Source organism: Conger conger, chromosome 16, assembly GCF_963514075.1.
Source record: "Conger conger chromosome 16, fConCon1.1, whole genome shotgun sequence".
NCBI classification, from domain to species: Eukaryota; Metazoa; Chordata; class Actinopteri; order Anguilliformes; family Congridae; genus Conger; species Conger conger.
Genome location: NC_083775.1, coordinates 8,130,425 through 8,153,139, shown reverse-complemented (window position 1 = coordinate 8,153,139; position 22,715 = coordinate 8,130,425). Strand labels below are relative to the sequence as shown.

The window sequence follows — 22,715 nt, the reverse complement described above, 5'->3', positions numbered from 1 at the left end:
AGTTAAATCTCTGGCCAGTTGCTGGCATTAATCAGTCAGTGGCAGCAGCCTTGTTACCAGCAGTATTACTGGCCTTGAGCCCCACATTTGAGCATCCCTGCGGTACAGGGTTACCTGTCGACATCACCAGTGACATCATTAGCAGTGACATCACAGCACTGAGAGTAAAGACTTGGCTATATACACTACATGGAGAGCCCCAGAACAGACTTAACATTTTTGTGCGACAATACCACAACCCTGAAATACATGCAAATTGTAACATCTTCACAAAATGTAAAACAGCGAGAAATCTCAGAATATAAACATTTTATTAAATTGCATAAACATTTCAAAAATAACACTTCTGTTTTCTTGTTAGTATTACATTCACAATATCAGGCTTTGTTTGCTTTTTTCTTTCAGTACCATTAAAAATAGGTGCATGTTTAAAGTAAGACATCTACATAAATAAGTCCATATTCATAAATAAATAGAAAATAAATTAAAACATGTAAATAAATAAGTACACATGTATAAATACATAGAAAAGTAAGTTAAAACATTTGTATAAATAAGTCCACATTCATAAATAAATTGAAATTTCATGAATACATATATTTGATGCAACACAGGATATGTTTAACAGTTATACAGAAACGCGCAATCCTTTTTGCGCCTATGTTGCAGTGCTGGGAGTGTCCATTGGTTCTTTTACGCTTTCTGTAAATCAATGTCTTTGCCTCCAGGACTATTTTTCCATGCTGGCCATGATATCAAGTCTTCGTAAATGTGTGAGGACTTCGGCTCTGACTGCCTCCCAGTCATCAGTGCTGTAGTTCTGCGAACAAAAGAACGTGTTCATTCAGACTAACATATGTGATCATGTTTAATTGGGCCTACATCTGTAACATAGGGATTGAGCAGTATCTGTGTTCACCCCATAAAACCATGTATCTGCATCAGGGTCTAGATAGAAACCTGGAACTGGCATCATGGAACAGTGTGAACTATAAGTTTTGTACACAACAGAAAATTCCAGTTTTAAATGCATATGTTTAGTCAGGGAACTGGCAACATGGCAATCTTATCAAGCAATGAATCAACAAACAAATAAATGAGCAATCCAGTTAATATTGAGTGCAAATTGTTGGTTTAATGTTATTGAAAACGGATTTGTATCGTCATTCTTACCTTGCTTTCCAGGAGCATTCTCTTGAAATATGTTTTTATTTTCTTAAACGAACTTGCGTGAGATCCCCGGGACTTGAGTGTCCTTATCTGTGCAGCCAAAAAAACAAATATATATATGGATATAAAAATCAGGAAAACCTGTTGAGTCACTGTTATTTGAATGTTTAATTGACAACTATACATAATTTACGCCGATTATCAGCGGTACTCTTTATCGTGTCCTGTTGGCCTATTCTGAAAATTAGATGTACAGTTTCGACTTACGCATTGTTTCAGCTCCGAAGCCTGACGATCGAGGTTGAGTTGGAACATCTGAAAGTTTTTTTTGTCCCAAGTAACAGTGTCACATTTTCCATTAATAAAGAGCTCTTTTATATTGTTTATGACTTCGTGGATGAAAAATACGCGTTCTTCAGCCTGTACAGGAGAAATCGTGTTGGCATTTAGTTCAATGTGAGATTCAGGAATATTGCTATTTAAACGTAATTCTGAGCGTGTGCTTCTCAGATCATCATTTTTTTTCTATATTTTTTCTTGGAACTAAAAAGGATACATGTTTAAATGCAATCAATTTCGTAAATTCGTCCACATTTTAAAATAAATAGAAATGAAAATGTTATGAATGCATAAATTAGGCCTGTATACAGAAACATGTCATGTAATGTCAGTGCTGGACATGGCATGACAGATTGAAAAGCCCTCATGAGAAATTCGCACAGGATTCAGAATAGTTTGATGCAGACATACAAAAGAGATTTTAAAAAGTGAATATAATCATATAATCTTAAAACAATACCTGCATATTTTCTGCATGTTCGTATAGCCTGTTCAGGATTTGAGCACTGGTTTTTCGTTGTGTATTTCCATCGCCCTTCAGAAGACAACATGTATAATCTCAGAAACAGCAATGGGACATTACAATAAAGGCTGAGAGGATAATATGTTTACATGTTAACACTCCCCCCGAAAAAAGGTCCATGAACACAGGACAATATTCCCAAAATAAGGTTCCTCTTGTCGAGAAGTTTTGTCTAATGTCTTGATATTGTAAGTCTGTCATGAATAATTTTTAATCGATACTTACCATCTGTTCAAGCAGTTGTATGGAGTGATAGCTGATCACTTTGAAATTGCTTTGAGAGCCTTTTTCTCGAGGCTGCATCCAGGTGCACCCTTGAGCAAAGCTCCAGCTCAAGAGCATCAGAGTGCAGTACATCCCAACGGCCTTTAGGTGCATTATTGTGCTTTCGTTTAGGGAAACCAACGGCGGCGCCGAGCGAAGTGGAGTTGCTTTGTGTTTGAGCGAAGATCCGAGCCGAACCGAGGCGATACGATAATAATCCAGGTAAGCGATCTGTGTCTTGCTTGCTCCTCTCGAGTCTTGATGTTTTCTGAGCCCTTCTTCCACATCGCGCCGGTTGATAAACGGCCTCCATGAGTGATGTTCAAAAAGTGAAATTGCAGCAGGTAGAAGTTCCCTGGCGGTTTCAGGTCTTGATTACCTGGTATTTCGCTTTTACGGTATGAATGGGATTTGATAACCTTTACAGTCGGACGAAAGATCGGACGACATTTGTCCTGACTTTGGAGTTTCTAAAGCGTCATTAAAATGTTCTTTTTTCTGACCATTTTATTGATTACAAGTAAACTGCGGTAAGAGTAGCAGCAGACATTGCTCATTAGATCTGGCGTTTTTTTTTATTTTATTTACCTCCCGCGCAAACTATTGGCGACATGAATATTTTTGGAAAAAATAAATAAATATGTTTATATTTTTCATGGGGTGGTGTGCCACACTATATATGATATACGTTTGAGATCAGACATATACTGTAGGTTCAGTCAGCAATTCAGTAACTTTTGGAATTTATTTCTCAATTGAATTAAATTCGAAATGACAGGACATGACTTTCAGTTCATCACTTCAGGAATCTCTGTCCTCATCAGACATGTGCTTGACTGTATCTGCATTTTTCCATGATAGACAAGTAACTGTTTTCAAGCATTGTAAAAACTTTATTTACAAACATTGTTGCTGTTGTGATGGGAATGACACCATATATGGGACAGGTATATTTTGTATCAAAATAAATTAACTGGTGTATTTATGGTACATTTAGTAGTAAATGTAATGAAAAGAAAAGAAAGGATATAAAAGTACCCACTGACCTGCAGGGTCGCCTCTGAGCCCAAATGTAACAAAAGTCCTGATAACTGAAGCTCTGCCTCAAGAGATCTACACAAAGAAGATGAAAGACATGGGAAGGGTTGAGTGAAATAGTATACTTGCTTGATTTATATACTTAAGACATTTGGCTTTGTGATTCAAAGATTAATATGAGACAAAGTTACATACAACCAGCCTTGATAATCAGCTGTTTTTTCCAATTATGTTTCGATCTGGTAATTGTGGTTTCCGGGGAAGGCCTTGATTTAATCCTGGTGTTCATGACACTGTTCTTGAAATAATCCTGAAATATGGGGACATTATAATCCTTAAATATGGGGACATTATAATCATTGAGTTTGGGGACATTATAATCCTGGAATATGGGGACAGCCTATGCCATCACAGGTCTACCGCCATGTTTAACTGTGGGCCACAGGCGTTGTGGGCTGGCAGTTTATGATGGCTTCCTCCCACTTTCTCCAAACAACCAAATTCAACTTTTGTTTTCTTTCAGGCAGAGCCAGGTAAGATCATCCTTTGTCACAATTTGGAATTTCTGGTTGAATTCCTGATGGAATTCCTTGGGTGCTCCTTGGGAATTTCCTCAGCATGCAGCCATTCATATTATCGTGCCGAGTTGTGGTGGAATGCTACGTCGAAGAGGGGATGTGCTCTCCTGTAGTCCGGTGTGGAACTTTTGAGGGGTCTCTAAGGATCATGTGTATGATGTGTTTACATAATACCTGTAGGCCTTTAAATTATATCTTTCTGGTTTATGGTTACAATGGCTGTTAAATGCATCAGCTCAGGTGAATATGTGAAAAGCTTGAGCAAAGATTAAAATATGTGGGGGGGTTCTAGTCCCCCTAACAGACACCTGGGACAACAGGTGAGTTAAATCTCTGGCCAGTTGCTGGCATTAATCAGTCAGTGGCAGACACCTGGGACAGCAGGTGAGTTAAATCTCTGGCCAGTTGCTGGCATTAATCAGTCAGTGGCAGCAGCCTTGTTACCAGCAGTACTACTGGCCTTGAGGCCCACATTTGAGCATCCCTGCTGTACAGGGTTACCTGTCGACATCACCAGTGACATCATTAGCAGTGACATCACAGCACTGAGAGTAAAGACTTGGCTATATACACTACATGGAGGGCCCCAGAACAGACTTAACATTTTCGTGCGACGAAACCACAACCCTGAAATACATGCAAATTGTGACATCTTCATAAAATGTAAAACAGCGAGAATTCTCAGAATAGAAACATTTTATTAAATTGCATAAATATTTCAAAAATAACACTTTTGTGTTCTTGTTAGTATTATATTCACAATATCAGGCCTGGTTTGCTTTTTTCTTTCAGTACCATTAAAAATTGGTGCATGTTTAAAGTAAGACATCTACATAAATAAGTTCATATTTATATATAAATAGAAAATAAATTAAAACATGTAAATAAATAAGTACACATGTATAAATACATAGAAAATTAAGTTAAAACATTTGTATAAATAAGTCTACATTCATAAATAAATAGAAATTTCATGAATACATATATTTGATGCAACACAGGATATGTTTAACAGTTATACAGAAACGCGCAATCCTTTTTGCGCCTATGTTGCAGTGCTGGGAGTGTCCATTGGTTCTTTTACGCTTTCTGTAAATCAATGTCTTTGCCTCCAGGACTATTTTTCCATGCTGGCCAGGATATCAAGTCTTTGTAAATGTGTGAGGACTTCGGCTCTGACTGCCTCCCAGTCATCAGTGCTGTAGTTCTGCGAACAAAAGAACGTGTTCATTCAGACTAACATATGTGATCATGTTTAATTGGGCCTACATCTGTAACATAGGGATTGAGCAGTATCTGTGTTCACCCCATAAAACCATGTATCTGCATCAGGGTCACGATAGAAACCTGGAACTGGCATCATGGAACAGTGTGAACTATAAGTTTTGTACACGACAGAAAATTCCAGTTTTAAATGCATATGTTTAGTCAGGGAACTGGCAACATGGCAATCTTATCAAGCAATGAATCAACAAACAAATAAATGAGCAATCCAGTTAATATTGAGTGCAAATTGTTGGTTTAATGTTATTGAAAACGGATTTGTATCGTCATTCTTACCTTGCTTTCCAGGAGCATTTTCTTGAAATATATTTTTATTTTCTTAAACGAACTTGCGTGAGATGCCCGGGACTTGAGTATCCTGATCTGTGCAGACAAAACAAATATATATGTATATATATGTACATATACAAATCAGGAATACCTGTTGAGTCACTGTTATTTGAATGTTTAATTGACAACTCTACATAATTTACGACGATTATCAGCGGTACTCTTTATCATGTCCTGTTGGCCTATTCTGAAAATTAGATGTACAGTTTCGACTTACGCATTGTTTCAGCTCCGAGGCCTGACGATCGAGGTTGAGTTGGAACATCTGAAAGTTTTTTTGGTCCCAAGTAACAGTGTCACATTTGCCATTAATAAAGAGCTCTTTTATATTGTTTATGACTTCGTGGATGAAAAATACGCGTTCTTCAGCCTGTACAGGAGAAATCGTGTTGGCATTTAGTTCAATGTGAGATTCGGGAATATTGCTATTTAAACGTAATTCTGACCGTGTCCTTCTCAGATCATCAGTTTTTTTTATACATTTTTACTTGGAACTAAAAAGGATACATGTTTAAATGCAATCTATTTCGTAAATTCGTCCACATTTTAAAATAAATAGAAATTAAAATGTTATGAATGCATAAATTAGGCCTATATACAGAAACATGTCATGTAATGTCAGTGCTGGACATGGCATGCCCGATTGAAAAGCCCTCATGAGAAATTCGCACAGGATTCAGAATAGTTTGAGGCAGACATACAAAACAGATTTTAAAAAGTGAATATAATCATATAATCTTAAAACAATACCTGCATATTTTCTGCATGTTCGTATAGCCTGTTCAGGATTTGAGCACTGGTTTTTCGTTGTGTATTTCCATCGCCCTTCAGAAGAAAACATGTGTAATTTCAGAAACAGCAATGGGACATTACAATAATGGGCGAGAAGATAATATGTTTACATGTTAACACTCCCCCCGAAAAAAGGTCTATGAACACAGGACAATATTCCCAAAATAAGGTTCCTCTTGTCGAGAAGTTTTGTCTAATGTCTTGATATTGTAAGTCTGTCATGAATAATTTTTAATCGATACTTACCATCTGTTCAAGCAGTTGTATGGAGTGATAGCTGATCACTTTGAAATTGCTTTGAGAGCCTTTTTCTCGAGGCTGCATCCAGGTGCACCCTTGAGCAAAGCTCCAGCTCAAGAGCGTCAGAGTGCAGTACATCCCAACGGCCTTTAGGTGCATTATTGTGCTTTCGTTTAGGGAAACCAACGGCGGCGCCGAGCGAAGTGGAGTTGCTTTGTGTTTGAGCGAAGATCCGAGCCGAACCGAGGCGATACGATAATAATCCAGGTAAGCGATCTGTGTCTTGCTTGCTCCTCTCGAGTCTTGATGTTTTCTGAGCCCTTCTTCCACATCGCGCCGGTTGATAAACGGCCTCCATGAGTGATGTTCAAAAAGTGAAATTGCAGCAGGTAGAAGTTCCCTGGCGGTTTCAGGTCTTGATTACCTGGTATTTCGCTTTTACGGTATGAATGGGATTTGATAACCTTTACAGTCGGACGAAAGATCGGACGACATTTGTCCTGACTTTGGAGTTTCTAAAGCGTCATTAAAATGTTCTTTTTTCTGACCATTTTATTGATTACAAGTAAACTGCGGTAAGAGTAGCAGCAGACATTGCTCATTAGATCTGGCGTTTTTTTTTTTTTTTTTTACCTCCCGCGCAAACTATTGGCGACATGAATATTTTTGGAAAAAATAAATAAATATGTTTATATTTTTCATGGGGTGGTGTGCCACACTATATATGATATACGTTTGAGATCAGACATATACTGTAGGTTCAGTCAGCAATTCAGTAACTTTTGGAATTTATTTCTCAATTGAATTAAATTCGAAATGACAGGACATGACTTTCAGTTCATCACTTGAGGAATCTCTGTCCTCATCAGACATGTGCTTGACTGTATCTGCATTTTTCCATGATAGACAAGTAACTGTTTTCAAGCATTGTAAAAACTTTATTTACAAACATTGTTGCTGTTGTGATGGGAATGACACCATATATGGGACAGGTATATTTTGTATCAAAATAAATTAACTGGTGTATTTATGGTACATTTAGTAGTAAATGTAATGAAAAGAAAAGAAAGGATATAAAAGTACCCACTGACCTGCAGGGTCGCCTCTGAGCCCAAATGTAACAAAAGTCCTGATAACTGAAGCTCTGCCTCAAGAGATCTACACAAAGAAGATGAAAGACATGGGAAGGGTTGAGTGAAATAGTATACTTGCTTGATTTATATACTTAAGACATTTGGCTTTGTGATTCAAAGATTAATATGAGACAAAGTTACATACAACCAGCCTTGATAATCAGCTGTTTTTTCCAATTATGTTTCGATCTGGTAATTGTGGTTTCCGGGGAAGGCCTTGATTTAATCCTGGTGTTCATGACACTGTTCTTGAAATAATCCTGAAATATGGGGACATTATAATCCTTAAATATGGGGACATTTTAATCATTGAGTTTGGGGACATTATAATCCTGGAATATGGGGACAGCCTATGCCATCACAGGTCTACCGCCATGTTTAACTGTGGGCCACAGGCGTTGTGGGCAGGCAGTTTATGATGGCTTCCTCCCACTTTCTCCAAACAACCAAATTCAACTTTTGTTTTCTTTCAGGCAGAGCCAGGTAAGATCATCCTTTGTCACAATTTGGAATTTCTGGTTGAATTCCTGATGGAATTCCTTGGGTGCTCCTTGGGAATTTCCTCAGCATGCAGCCATTCATATTATCGTGCCGAGTTGTGGTGGAATGCTACGTCGAAGAGGGGATGTGCTCTCCTGTAGTCCGGTGTGGAACTTTTGAGGGGTCTCTAAGGATCATGTGTATGATGTGTTTACATAATACCTGTAGGCCTTAAAATGGTTATATCTTTCTGGTTTATGGTTACAATGGCTGTTAAATGCATCAGCTCAGGTGAATATGTGAAAAGCTTGAGCAAAGATTAAAATATGTGGGGGGGTTCTAGTCCCCCTAACAGACACCTGGGACAACAGGTGAGTTAAATCTCTGGCCAGTTGCTGGCATTAATCAGTCAGTGGCAGACACCTGGGACAGCAGGTGAGTTAAATCTCTGGCCAGTTGCTGGCATTAATCAGTCAGTGGCAGCAGCCTTGTTACCAGCAGTACTACTGGCCTTGAGGCCCACATTTGAGCATCCCTGCTGTACAGGGTTACCTGTCGACATCACCAGTGACATCATTAGCAGTGACATCACAGCACTGAGAGTAAAGACTTGGCTATATACACTACATGGAGGGCCCCAGAACAGACTTAACATTTTCGTGCGACGAAACCACAACCCTTAAATACATGCAAATTGTGACATCTTCATAAAATGTAAAACAGCGAGAATTCTCAGAATAGAAACATTTTATTAAATTGCATAAATATTTCAAAAATAACACTTTTGTGTTCTTGTTAGTATTATATTCACAATATCAGGCCTGGTTTGCTTTTTTCTTTCAGTACCATTAAAAATTGGTGCATGTTTAAAGTAAGACATCTACATAAATAAGTTCATATTTATATATAAATAGAAAATAAATTAAAACATGTAAATAAATAAGTACACATGTATAAATACATAGAAAATTAAGTTAAAACATTTGTATAAATAAGTCTACATTCATAAATAAATAGAAATTTCATGAATACATATATTTGATGCAACACAGGATATGTTTAACAGTTATACAGAAACGCGCAATCCTTTTTGCGCCTATGTTGCAGTGCTGGGAGTGTCCATTGGTTCTTTTACGCTTTCTGTAAATCAATGTCTTTGCCTCCAGGACTATTTTTCCATGCTGGCCAGGATATCAAGTCTTCGTAAATGTGTGAGGACTTCGGCTCTGACTGCCTCCCAGTCATCAGTGCTGTAGTTCTGCGAACAAAAGAACGTGTTCATTCAGACTAACAAAAGTGATAATGTTTAATTGGGCCTACATCTGTAACATAGGGATTGAGCAGTATCTGTGTTCACCCCATAAAACCATGTATCTGCATCAGGGTCACGATAGAAACCTGGAACTGGCATCATGGAACAGTGTGAACTATACGTTTTGTACACGACAGAAAATTCCAGTTTTAAATGCATATGTTTAGTCAGGGAACTGGCAACATGGCAATCTTATCAAGCAATGAATCAACAAACAAATAAATGAGCAATCCAGTTAATATTGAGTGCAAATTGTTGGTTTAATGTTATTGAAAACGGATTTGTATCGTCATTCTTACCTTGCTTTCCAGGAGCATTCTCTTGAAATATGTTTTTATTTTCTTAAACGAACTTGCGTGAGATCCCCGGGACTTGAGTGTCCTTATCTGTGCAGCCAAAAAAACAAATATATATATACATATAAAAATCAGGAAAACCTGTTGAGTCACTGTTATTTGAATTTTTAATTGAAACGTATACATAATTTACGTCGATTATGAGCGATACTCTTTATCGTGTCCGGTAGGCCTATTCTGAAAAGTAGATGTAAAGTTTTGACTTACGCATTGTCAGCTCCGAAGCCTGACGATCGAGGTTGAGTTGGAACATCTGAAAGTTTTTTTGGTCCCAAGTAACAGAGTCACATTTGCCATTAATAAAGAGCTCTTTTATATTGTTTATGACTTCGTGGATGAAGAAGACGCGTTCTTCAGCCTGTACAGGAGAAATCGTGTTGGCATTTAGTTCAATGTGAGATACGGGAATATTGCTATTTAAACGTGATTCTGAGCGTAGGCTTTTCAGATCATCAGTTTTTTTTTTCGTTTTCATGTTACTTAAAACTAAAAAAGATACACGTTGAAATGAAATCAATTTCGTAAATACGTCCACATTTTTGAATAAATAGAAATTCAAATGTCATGAATGCTTAAATTAGGCCTGTGTACAGAAACATGTCATGTAATGTCAGTGTTGGACATGGCATGACAGATGTGCTCTTGAAAAGCCGTCAGGAGAAATGCGAACCGGATTCAGAATAGTTTGATGCAAACATACAAAAGAGATTTAAAAAAGTGAATATAATCATATAATCTTAAAACAATACCTGCATATTTTCAGAATGTTCGTAGAGCCTGTTCAGGACCTGAGCACTGGTTTTTCGTTGTGTATTTCCGTCGCCCTTCAGAAGAAAACATGTGTAATCTCAGAAACAGCAATGGGACATTACAATGGGCGAGAAGATACTATGTTTATATGTTAACACTCCGCCCGAAAAAAGGTTCATGAACACAGGACAATATGAAAAAAATAAGGTTCTTCTTGTCGAGAAGTTTTGTCTAATGTCTTGATATTGTAAGTCTGTCATGAATAATTTTGAATCGATACTTACCATCTGTTCAAGCAGTTGTATGGAGTGATAGCTGATCACTTTGAAATTGCTTTGAGAGCCTTTTTCTCGAGGTTGCATCCAGGTGCACCCTTGAGCAAAGCTCCAGCTCAAGAGCGTCAGAGTGCAGTACATCCCAACGGCCTTTAGGTGCATTATTGTGCTTTCGTTTAGGGAAACCAACGGCGGCGCCGAGCGAACTGGAGTTGCTTTGTGTTTGAGCGAAGATCCGAGCCGAAACCGAGGCGATACGATAATAATCCAGGTAAGCGATCTGTGTCTTGCTTGCTCCTCTCGAGTCTTGACGTTTTCTGAGCCCTTCTTCCACATCGCGCCGGTTCATAAACGGCCTCCATGAGTGATGTTCAAAAAGTGAAATTGCAGCAGGTAGAAGTTCCCTGGCGGTTTCAGGTCTTGATTACCTGGTATTTCGCTTTTACGGTATGAGTGGGATTTGATAACCTATACAGTCGGACGAAAGATCGGACGTCTTGAAAACCATTTGTCCTGACTTTGGAGTTTCTAAAGCGTCATTAATATGTTGTTTTTTCTGACCATTTTATTGATTACAAGTAAACTGCGGTAAGAGTAGCAGCAGACATTGCTCATTAGATCTGGCGTTTTTTTAAATTTTATTTACCTCCCGCGCAAACTATTGGCGACATGAATATTTTTGGAAAAAATAAATACATATGTTTATATTTTTTATGGGGTGGTGTGCCACACTATATATAATATACGTATGAGATCAGACATATACTGTAGGTTCAGTAAGCAATTCAGTAACTTTTGGAATTTATTTCTCAATTGAATTGAATTCGAAATGACAGGACATGACTTTCAGTTCATCACTTGAGGAATCTCTGTCCTCATCAATCATGTGCTTGACTGTATCTGCATTTTTCCATGATAGACAAGTAACTTTTTTCAAGCATTGTAAAAACTTTATTTACAAACATTGTTGCTGTTGTGATGGGAATGACACCATATATGGGACAGGTATATTTTGTAGCAAAATAAATTACTACTAAAATACTTGCTTGATTAATATACTTATAACATTTGAATTTTTCGTTCAAAGATGGATATGAGACAAGAGTACAGACAACCAGCCTTGAGAATCGGCAGTTTTTTCCAGTTATGTTTCTATCTGGTAATTGTGGTTTCCGGGGAAGGCTTTGATTTAATCCTGGTGTTCATGACACTGTTCTTGAAATAATCCTGAAATATGGGGACATTATAATCATTGATTAAAGCGTCATTAATATGTTGTTTTTTCTGACCATTTTATTGATTACAAGTAAACTGCGGTAAGAGAAGCAGCAGACATTGCTCATTAGATCTGGCGTTTTTTTTTAAATTTATTTACCTCCCGCGCAAACTATCGTCGACATGAATTTTTTTGAGAAAAATAAATAATTAAATATATATATATCAGGAATCTCTGTCCTCATCAGACATGTGCTTGACTGTATCTGCATTTTTCCATGACAGACAAGTAACTTTTTCAAGCATCGAAAAACCTTCATTTACAAACATTGTTGCTGTTGTGATGGGAATGACACCATATATGGGACAGGTATATTTTGTATCAAAATCAATTAACTGGTGTATTTATGGTACATTTTGTAGTAAATGTAATGAAAAGAAAAGGAAGGATATAAAAGTACCCACTGACCAGCAGGGTCGCCTCTGAGCCCAAATGTAACAAAAGTCCTGATAACTGAAGCTCTGCCTCAAGAGATCTACACAAAGATGATGAAAGACATGGGAAGGGTTGAGTGAAATAGTATACTTGCTTGATTTATATACTTAAGACATTTGGATATGTGATTCAAAGATGACGATGAGACAAAATTACAGACAACCAGCCTTGAGAATCAGCTGTTTTTTCCAATTATGTTTCGATCTGGTAATTGTGGTTTCCGGGGAAGGCCTTGATTTAATCCTGGTGTTCATGACACTGTTCTTGAAATAATCCTGGAATATGGGGACATTATAATCATTGAGTTTGGGGACATTATAATCCTGGAATATGGGGACAGCCTATGCCATCACAGGTCTACCGCCATGTTTAACCTTTAGCCACAGGCGTTGTGGGCTGGCAGTTTATGATGGCTTCCTCCCACTTTCTCCAAACAACCAAATTCAACTTTTGTTTTCTTTCAGGCAAAGCCAGGTAAGATCATCCTTTGTCACAATTTGGAATTTCTGGTTGAATTCCTGATGGAATTCCTTGGGTGCTCCCTGGGAATTTCCTCAGCATGCAGCCATTCATAGTATCGTGCCGAGTTGTGGTGGAATGCTACGTCGAGGAGAGGATGTGCTCTCCTGTAGTCCGGTGTGGACCTTTTGAGGGGTCTCTAAGGTTCATGTGTATGATGTGTTTACATAATACCTTTAGGCCTTAAAATGGTTATATCTTTCTGGTTTATGGTTACAATGGCTGTTAAATGCATCAGCTCAGGTGAATATGTGAAAAGCTTGAGAAAAGATTAAAATATGTGGGGGGTTCTAGTCCCCCTAACAGACACCTGGGACAACAGGTGAGTTTTAATCTCTGGCCAGTTGCTGGCATTAATCAGTCAGTGGCAGCAGCCTTGTTACCAGCAGTACTACTGGCCTTGAGGCCCACATTTGAGCATCCCTGCTGTACAGGGTTACCTGTCGACATCACCAGTGACATCATTAGCAGTGACATCACAGCACTGAGAGTAAAGACTTGGCTATATACACTACATGGAGGGCCCCAGAACAGACTTAACATTTTTGTGCGACAAAACCTCAACCCTGAAATACATGCAAATTGTGACCTCTTCATAAAATGTAAAACAGCGAGAAATCTCAGACTATAAACATTTTATTAAATTGCATAAACATTTCAAAAATAACACTTCTGTTTTCTTGTTCGTATTACATTCACAATATCAGGCCTTGTTTCCTTTTTTCTTTCAGTACCATTAAAAATTGGTGCATGTTTAAAGTAAGACATCTACATAAATAAGTTCATATTCATAAATAAATAGAAAATAAATTAAAACATGTAAATAAATAAGTACACATGTATAAATACATAAAAAATTAAGTTAAAACATTTGTATAAATAAGTCCAGATTCATAAATAAATAGAAATTTCATGAATACATATATTAGATGCAACACAGGATATGTTTAACAGTTATACACAAACGCGCAATCCTTTTTGCGCCTATGTTGCAGTGCTGGGAGTGTCCATTGGTTCTTTTACGCTTTCTGTAAATCAATGTCTTTGCCTCCAGGACTATTTTTCCAAGCTGGCCAGGATATCAAGTCTTCGTAAATGTGTGAGGACTTCGGCTCTGACTGCCTCCCAGTCATCAGTGCTGTAGTTCTGCGAACAAAATAACGTGTTCAATCAGAATAATATTTTTGATCATGTTTAATTGGGCCTACATCTTTAACATAGGGAGTGAGCAGTATCTGTGTTCACCCCATAATCTGCATCAGGGTCAAGATACAAACCTGGAACTGGCTTCATGGAACAGTTTGAACTATAAGTTTTGTACACAACAGAAAATTCCAGTTTTAAACGGATATGTTTAGTCAGGGAACTGGCGACATGGCAATCTTATCAAGCAATGAATCAATAAACAAACAAATAAATGAGCCATCCAGTTAATATTGAGTGCAAATTGTTGGTTTAATGTTATTGAAAACGGATTTGTATCGTCATTCTTACCTTGCTTTCCAGGAGCATTCTCTTGAAATATGTTTTTATTTTCTTAAACGAACTTGCGTGAGATGCCCGGGACTTGAGTATCCTGATCTGTGCAGACAAAAAAAAAAAAAAAAAAAAGACCTGATGAGTCACTGTAATTTAAATGTTTAATTGACAACTATACATAATTTACGCCGATTATCAGCGGTACTCTTTATCGTATCCTGTAGGCCTATTCTGAAAAGAAGATGTAAAGTTTTGACTTACGCATTGTTTCAGCTCCGAAGCCTGACGATCGAGGTTGAGTTGGAACATCTGAAAGTTTTTTTTGTCCCAAGTAACAGTGTCACATTTGCCATTGATAAAGAGCTCTTTTATATTGTTTATGACTTCGTGGATGAAGAAGACGCGTTCTTCAGCCTGTACAGGAGAAATCGTGTTGGCATTTAATTCAATGTGAGGTTCGGGAATATCGCTATTTAAACGTGATTCTGAGCGTGTGCTTCTCAGATCATCATTTCCCCCCCCCCCCCATTTTCCTGTTACTTAGAAATAAAAAAGATACATGTTTAAATGAAATCAATTTCGTAAATACGTCCACATTTTTCAATGAATAGAAATTCAAATGTTATGAATGCTTAAATTAGGCCTGTACACAGAAACATGTCATGTAATGTCAGTGTTGGACATGGCATGACAGATGTGCTCTTGAAAAGCCGTCAGGAAAAATTCTAACCGGATTCATAATTGTTTGATGCAAACATACAAAAGAGATTTAAAAATGTTAATATAATCAAATAATCTTAAAACAATACCTGCATATTTTCAGAATGTTCGTAGAGCCTGTTCAGGACTTGAGCACTGGTTTTTCGTTGTGTATTTCCATCGCCCTTCAGAAGAAAACATGTGTTATCTCAGAAACAGCAATGGGACACTACAATTATGGGCGAGAAGATAATATGTTTACATGTTAACACTCCCCCCGAAAAAAGGTCCATGAACACAGGACAATATTCCCAAAATAAGGTTCCTCTTGTCGAGAAGTTTTGTCTAATGTCTTGATATTGTAAGTCTGTCTTGAATAATTTTTAATCGATACTTACCATCTGTTCAAGCAGTTGTATGGAGTGATAGCTGACCACTTTGAAATTGCTTTGAGAGCCTTTTTCTCGAGGCTGCATCCAGGTGCACCCTTGAGCAAAGCTCCAGCTCAAGAGCGTCAGAGTGCAGTACATCCAAACGACCTTTAGGTGCATTATTGTGCTTTCGTTTAGGGAAACCAACGGCGGCGCCGAGTGAAGTGGAGTTGCTTTGTGTTTGAGCGAAGATCCGAGCCGAACCGAGGCGATACGATAATAATCCAGGTAAGCGATCTGTGTCTTGCTTGCTCCTCTCGAGTCTTGATGTTTTCTGAGCCCTTCTTCCACATCGCGCCGGTTGATAAACGGCCTCCATGAATGATGTTCAAAAAGTGAAATTGCAGCAGGTAGAAGTTCCCTGGCGGTTTCAGGTCTTGATTACCTGTTTTTCGCTTTTAAGGTATGAATGGAATGTCATAACCTCTACAGCCGGACGAAAGATCGGACGTCTTGAAAACCATTTGTCCTGACGTTGGAGTTTCTAAAGCGTCATTAATTTGTTGTTTTTTCTGACTATTATATTGATTACAAGTAAACTGCGGTAAGAGCAGCAGCAGAAATGGCTTATTAGATCTGGCGATTTTTTATTTTATTTAGCCTACCTTCCACGCACACTATTGGCGACATTAATATTTTTGAAAAAAATAAATGAATATGTTTATGTTTTTTATGGGTTGGTGTGCCACACTATTTACGATATACGTATGAGATCAGACATATACTGTAGGTTCAGTAAGCAATTCAGTAACTTTTGGAATTTATTTCTCAATTGAATTAAATTCGAAATGACAGGACATGACTTTCAGGTCTTCACTTCAGGAATCTCTCTCCTCATCAGACATGTGCTTGACTGTATCTGCATTTGATAGACAAGTAACTGTTTTCAAGCATTGTAAAAACTTTATTTACAAACATTGTTGCTGTTGTGATGGGAATGACACCGTATATGGGACAGGTATATTTTGAATCAAAATAAATTAGCTGGTGTATTTATGGTACATTTTGTAGTAAATGTAATGAAAAGAAAAGAAAGGATATAAAAGTACCCACTGAACAGCGGGGTCGCCTCTGAGCTCAAATGTAACAAAAGTCCTGATAACTGAAGCTCTGCCTCAAGAGATCTACACAAAGAAGATGAAAGACATGGGAAGGGTTGAGTGAAATAGTATGCTTGCTTTATTTATATACTTAAGACATTTGGATTTGTGATTCAAAGATTAATATGAGACAAAATTACAGACAACCAGCCTTGAGAATCAGCTGTTTTTTCCAATTATGTTTCGATCTGGTAATTGTGGTTTCCGGGGAAGGCCTTGATTTAATCCTGGTGTTCATGACACTGTTCTTGAAATAATCCTGAAATATGGGGACATTATAATCCTGAAATATGGGGACATTATAATCATTGAGTTTGGGGACATTATAATCCTGGAATATGGGGACAGCCTATGCCATCACAGGTCTACCGCCATGTTTAACCGTTAGCCACAGGCGTTGTGGGCTGGCAGTTTATGATGGCTTCCTCCCACTTTCTCCAAACAACCAAATTCAACTTTTGTTTTCTTTCAGGCAAAGCCAGGTAAGATCATCCTTTGTCACAATTTGGAATTTCTGGTTGAATTCCTGATGGAATTCCTTGGGTGCTCCTTGGGAATTTCCTCAGCATGCAGCCATTCATATTATCGTGCCGTGTTGTGGTGAAATGCTACGTCGAGGAGTCCGGTGTGGACCGTTTGAGGGGTCTCTAAGATTTGTGTGTATGATGTGTTTACATAATACCTGTAGGCCTTTAAATGGTTATATCTTTCTGGTTTATGGTTACAATGGCTGTTAAATGCATCAGCTCAGGTGAATATGGGAAAAGCTTGAGCTAAGATTAAAATATGTGGGGGGGTTCTAGTCCTCCTAACAGACACCTGGGACAACAGGTGAATTAAATCTCTGGCCAGTTGCTGGCATTAATCAGTCAGTGCCAGACACCTGGGACAGCAGGTGAGTTAAATCTCTGGCCAGTTGCTGGCATTAATCAGTCAGTGGCAGCAGCCTTGTTATCAGCAGTACTACTGGCCTTGAGGCCCACATTTGAGCATCCCTGCTGTACAGGGTTACCTGTCGACATCACCAGTGACATCATTAGCAGTGACATCACAGCACTGAGAGTAAAGACTTGGCTATATACACTACATGGAGGGCCCCAGAACAGACTTAACATTTTTGTGCGACGAAACCACAACCCTGAAATACATGCAAATTGTGACATCTTTATAAAATGTAAAACAGCTAGAATTCTCAGAATATAAACATTTTATTAAATTGCATAAACATTTCAAAAATAACACTTTTGTCTTCTTGTTAGTATTACATTCACAATATCAGGCCTTGTTTCCTTTTTTCTTTCAGTACCATTAAAAATTGGTGCATGTTTAAAGTAAGACATCTACATAAATAAGTCCATATTCATAAATAAATAGAAAATAAATTAAAACATTTAAATAAATAAGTACACATGTATAAATACATAGAAAATTAAGTTAAAACATTTGTATAAATAAGTCCACATTCATAAATAAATAGAAATTTCATGAATACATATATTTGATGCAACACAGGATATGTTTAACAGTTATACAGAAACGCGCAATCCTTTTTGCGCCTATGTTGCAGTGCTGGGAGTGTCCATTGGTTCTTTTACGCTTTCTGTAAATCAATGTCTTTGCCTCCAGGACTATTTTTCCATGCTGGCCAGGATATCAAGTCTTCGTAAATGTGTGAGGACTTCGGTTCTGACTGCCTCCCAGTCATCAGTGCTGTAGTTCTGCGAACAAAAGAACGTGTTCATTCAGACTAACATATGTGATCATGTTTAATTGGGCCTACATCTGTAACATAGGGATTGAGCAGTATCTGTGTTCACCCCATAAAACCATGTATCTGCATCAGGGTCTAGATAGAAACCTGGAACTGGCATCATGGAACAGTGTGAACTATAAGTTTTGTACACAACAGAAAATTCCAGTTTTAAATGCATATGTTTAGTCAGGGAACTGGCAACATGGCAATCTTATCAAGCAATGAATCAACAAACAAATAAATGAGCAATCCAGTTAATATTGAGTGCAAATTGTTGGTTTAATGTTATTGAAAACGGATTTGTATCGTCATTCTTACCTTGCTTTCCAGGAGCATTCTCTTGAAATATGTTTTTATTTTCTTAAACGAACTTGCGTGAGATCCCCGGGACTTGAGTGTCCTTATCTGTGCAGCCAAAAAAACAAATATATATATGTATATATACATATAAAAATCAGGAAAACTTGTTGAGTCACTGTTATTTGAATGTTTAATTGAAAAGTATACATAATTTACGCCGATTATGAGCGATACTCTTTATCGTGTCCGGTAGGCCTATTCTGAAAAGAAGATGTAAAGTTTTGACTTACGCATTGTTTCAGCTCCGAAGCCTGACGATCGAGGTTGAGTTGGAACATCTGAAAGTTTTTTTGGTCCCAAGTAACAGTGTCACATTTGCCATTAATAAAGAGCTCTTTTATATGGTTTATGACTTCGTGGATGAAGAAGACGCGTTCTTCAGCCTGTACAAGAGAAATCGTGTTGGCATTTAGTTCAATGTGAGATTCGGGAATATTGCTATTTAAACGTGATTCTGAGCGTAGGCTTTTCAGATCATCAGTTTTTTTTTTTCGTTTTCATGTTACTTAGAACTAAAAACGATACATGTTTAAATGAAATCAATTTCGTAAATACGTCCACATTTTAAAATAAATAGAAATGAAAATGTTATGAATGCATAAATTAGGCCTATATACAGAAACATGTCATGTAATGTCAGTGCTGGACATGGCATGACAGATTGAAAAGCCCTCATGAGAAATTCGCACAGGATTCAGAATAGTTTGATGCAGACATACAAAAAAGATTTAAAAAAGTGAACGTAATCATATAATCTTAAAACAATACCTGCATATTTTCAGCATGTTCGTAGAGCCTGTTCAGGATTTGAGCACTGGTTTTTCGTTGTGTATTTGCATCGCCCTTCAGAAGACAACATGTATAATTTCAGAAACAGCAATGGGACATTACAATTATGGGCGAGAAGATAATACGTTTACATGTTAACACGAAAAAAGGTCCATGAACACAGGACAATATTCCAAAAATAAGGTTATCTTGTCGAGAAGTTTTGTGTAATGTCTTGATATTGTAAGTCTGTCATGAATATTTTTTAATCGAGACTTACCATCTGTTCAAGCAGTTGTATGGAGTGATAGCTGACCACTTTGAAATTGCTTTGAGAGCCTTTTTCTCGAGGCTGCATCCAGGTACACCCTTGAGCAAAGCTCCAGCTCAATAGCGTCAGAGTGCAGTACATCCCAACGACCTTTAGGTGCATCATTGTGCTTTCGTTTAGGGAAACCAACGGCGGCGCCGAGCGAAGTGGAGTTGCTTTGTGTTTGAGCGAAGATCCGAGCCGAACGGAGGCGATACGATAATATTCCAGGTAAGCGACCTGTGTCTTGCTTGCTCCTCTCGAGTCTTGATGTTTTCTGAGCCCTTCTTCCACATCGCGCCGGTTGATAAACAGACTCCATGAATGATGTTCAAAAAGTGAAATTGCAGCAGGTAGAAGTTCCCTCGAGGTTTCAGGTCTTGCATACCCTGTTTTCGCTTTTAAGGTATGAATGGAATTTGATAACCTATACAGCCGGACGTCTGGGAAAACCACTTCTCCTTACGTTAGTGTCTAACTCGTCATTAATAACGTTTTTTTTCTTGTCATTCAATTGTAACAATTAAACTGTTGTTGGAGTAGCCGCAGAAATTGCTTATTAGATTTGGTGTTTTCATGAGCTTCAAAAATATGTTTTAGAAGGATAATGAGAATTACACGGAGATGAATATATGAATTATTACTATTATTATTATTATTATCATTAATATTATTATCATTATCATTATCATTATCATTATCATTATCATTATCATTGTCATTATCATTATTCTGTAGAATCTGGGCCAGAACCGTGGTGTGCTGCTCCCCCCCTCTGTAATCTCACGATGATCATAATACATTTGATAATAGTTGTACTTCAAAATGGAAATTGATTACCTACAATGCCTCTTTAACTGGACAAGCTTGGCTCTCGTCGTGTATGTGTAAATATTCTGGACATTGGAAGCTTTAACTCTTTGCCTCTTTCAGCAAGTTCAGCCCTTCATTTTTGATATGATATAATCAAAACAACTTTCATAAAAATGTCTACGCAATCTTCATTTAACGTTTTCTAAAAAATAGATCTGTTAATGTTTTGCCCCGTGAGAATTGCACGGGCTCAGCTTCCGTGACGTAGCGTGAAGTCCCGTAAAGAATTACTTTGAAGACCAAGCTTGTCATGTATTAAAATGGTCACCAGGGGGCAGTCGTTTCATGCAATGGATTGACTGGTGTAAATAACGCAAAATCTGTCGAGAGAGCACAACCTTTTGGGAAAAGAACTGTTGGCATTTGTGTACCCTCAGTATGAATTTATGTCCCGTTTAATGCATTTATGTACTTTTTCAACGACTGCATACTTGCTACTGAAATTTTCTCAGCCATTCAGAATTAAGTGATGGGTGTTATGATTTCAATCAGACCTGGGTCAAATACATAATAAAATACTTTTCTACGCCGCTTGTCATTCTGTCTGTCTATTTGCCTGTCTACAGCAACTGGAGACGTTTGAAACTGCATGGGGAATGTGTGCATTAACTAAGGGAGCAGATGATGGGGGTGGCCTTTAGCGTAGTGGGTAAGGTAAATGACTGGGACAGGCAAGGTTGGCGGCTCTAATCCCGGTGTAGCCACAATAAGATCCGCACAGCCGTTGGGCCCTTGAGCAAGGCCCTTAACCCTGCATTGCTCCAGGGGAGGACTGTCTCCTGCTTAGTCTAATCAACTGTACGTCGCTCTGGATGAGAGTGTCTGCTAAATGCCGATAATGTAATGTAATGATGTGGTGAGGGATGGAGGATGCGAAGTGTTCTTGGCTTTTTTCATTTCTTCTTTTTTGTTATTTCTGTCGATTCTTTGTGACTGGTGTTTGGGGTAGATTGAAAGGAGGACTACCTCATAAAGTACCTAATTTATCAACTTTATCTATCTATCATACACATGTTGTGGCTGGGATATATACACATGTTGTGGCTGCAACATATGTGCAAGACCACAAGTCTTTGACAGGACTGAAACACTGCAAATCAGGAACTAAGAGTAACTGTAGATCCATTGGCCCGCAAAAAGGCCTACATCTTGAAGAACGGGCTTCAATTTCCAGCTAAAAGGTCAACGGTCTTCCCAACCGATTGTTAAACGGTGGTATCTGTGCTCAACCACATGACCGTGCAATAAAAAAGTGTCAGCGGGAAGTCTTGTGGGTCAAGGGTTTACGGACGTTTACACTCTGTGAATAAGTCGACAAAAGGTAGGTCACATTTCCCCACAATGCTACAAAATCACATTTACTTTGCGTAATCTCTGTATAATCTTGCTGAATATTACATGAATGGTGGCCACACGTGTGAGTGGGGGTTGGGGTCGGTCCGTGTTTTTTCTGTTTCTGTTGTTTGGCGGGAAGCCGGGGCCGGCGTGAGGATGTGTGCGAGTCCTCTCCCGGCCGGGAAATGAGATAGTCAGTGCACAGGAAGAGCCTCACAGCTGCCTGCTCTGAGGAAAAGCCTCACTTCCTCCTCCGAGGGAGGGGTAGAGAGAGAGGGGGGGGGGAAGGTAGAGAGAGAGAGAGAGAGAGAGAGAGAGAGAGAGAGAGGAAGAGGGAGAGAGAGCAAAAGAGAAAGAAAGAGGGAGTGTGAGGGAGAGAAGGAGGGAGAGAGAGTGGGAGGGTGAGGGAGAGAGAGAGGGAGAGAGGAAGGAGTGAGATAGAGAGGGAGAGAGAGAGGGGGGAGAGAGAGGGAGAGCTTGCAGGTCATTTAGCTGGTCAGAGCTATAGCCCCT

The 22,715-nt window shown here is 38.4% G+C and overlaps 4 protein-coding genes across 4 annotated transcripts; all 4 read right to left on the bottom strand.

The window, feature by feature from the left end:
* Positions 1-730: 730 nt before the first annotated feature.
* LOC133114360 (interferon a3-like) lies at positions 731-2,410 on the bottom strand. Its single transcript, XM_061223666.1, has 5 exons — positions 2,258-2,410; positions 1,970-2,044; positions 1,438-1,590; positions 1,174-1,260; positions 731-820 (listed from the first exon to the last, which is right to left on the bottom strand). Exons 1-5 carry the CDS (start codon positions 2,408-2,410, stop codon positions 731-733), a joined length of 558 nt encoding a protein of 185 aa, XP_061079650.1.
* A 2,619-nt stretch (positions 2,411-5,029) lies between these two features.
* On the bottom strand, positions 5,030-6,717 carry LOC133114351 (interferon a3-like). Its single transcript, XM_061223657.1, has 5 exons — positions 6,565-6,717; positions 6,277-6,351; positions 5,744-5,896; positions 5,473-5,559; positions 5,030-5,119 (listed from the first exon to the last, which is right to left on the bottom strand). Exons 1-5 carry the CDS (start codon positions 6,715-6,717, stop codon positions 5,030-5,032), a joined length of 558 nt encoding a protein of 185 aa, XP_061079641.1.
* Positions 6,718-9,339: 2,622 nt separating this feature from the next.
* On the bottom strand, positions 9,340-11,026 carry LOC133114344 (interferon a3-like). The gene is made up of 5 exons (XM_061223648.1): positions 10,874-11,026; positions 10,589-10,663; positions 10,043-10,197; positions 9,783-9,864; positions 9,340-9,429 (listed from the first exon to the last, which is right to left on the bottom strand). Exons 1-5 carry the CDS (start codon positions 11,024-11,026, stop codon positions 9,340-9,342), a joined length of 555 nt encoding a protein of 184 aa, XP_061079632.1.
* Positions 11,027-14,150: 3,124 nt separating this feature from the next.
* LOC133114361 (interferon a3-like) lies at positions 14,151-15,823 on the bottom strand. The gene is made up of 5 exons (XM_061223667.1): positions 15,671-15,823; positions 15,383-15,457; positions 14,835-14,987; positions 14,589-14,675; positions 14,151-14,240 (listed from the first exon to the last, which is right to left on the bottom strand). Exons 1-5 carry the CDS (start codon positions 15,821-15,823, stop codon positions 14,151-14,153), a joined length of 558 nt encoding a protein of 185 aa, XP_061079651.1.
* Between the last annotated feature and the right edge of the window lie 6,892 nt (positions 15,824-22,715).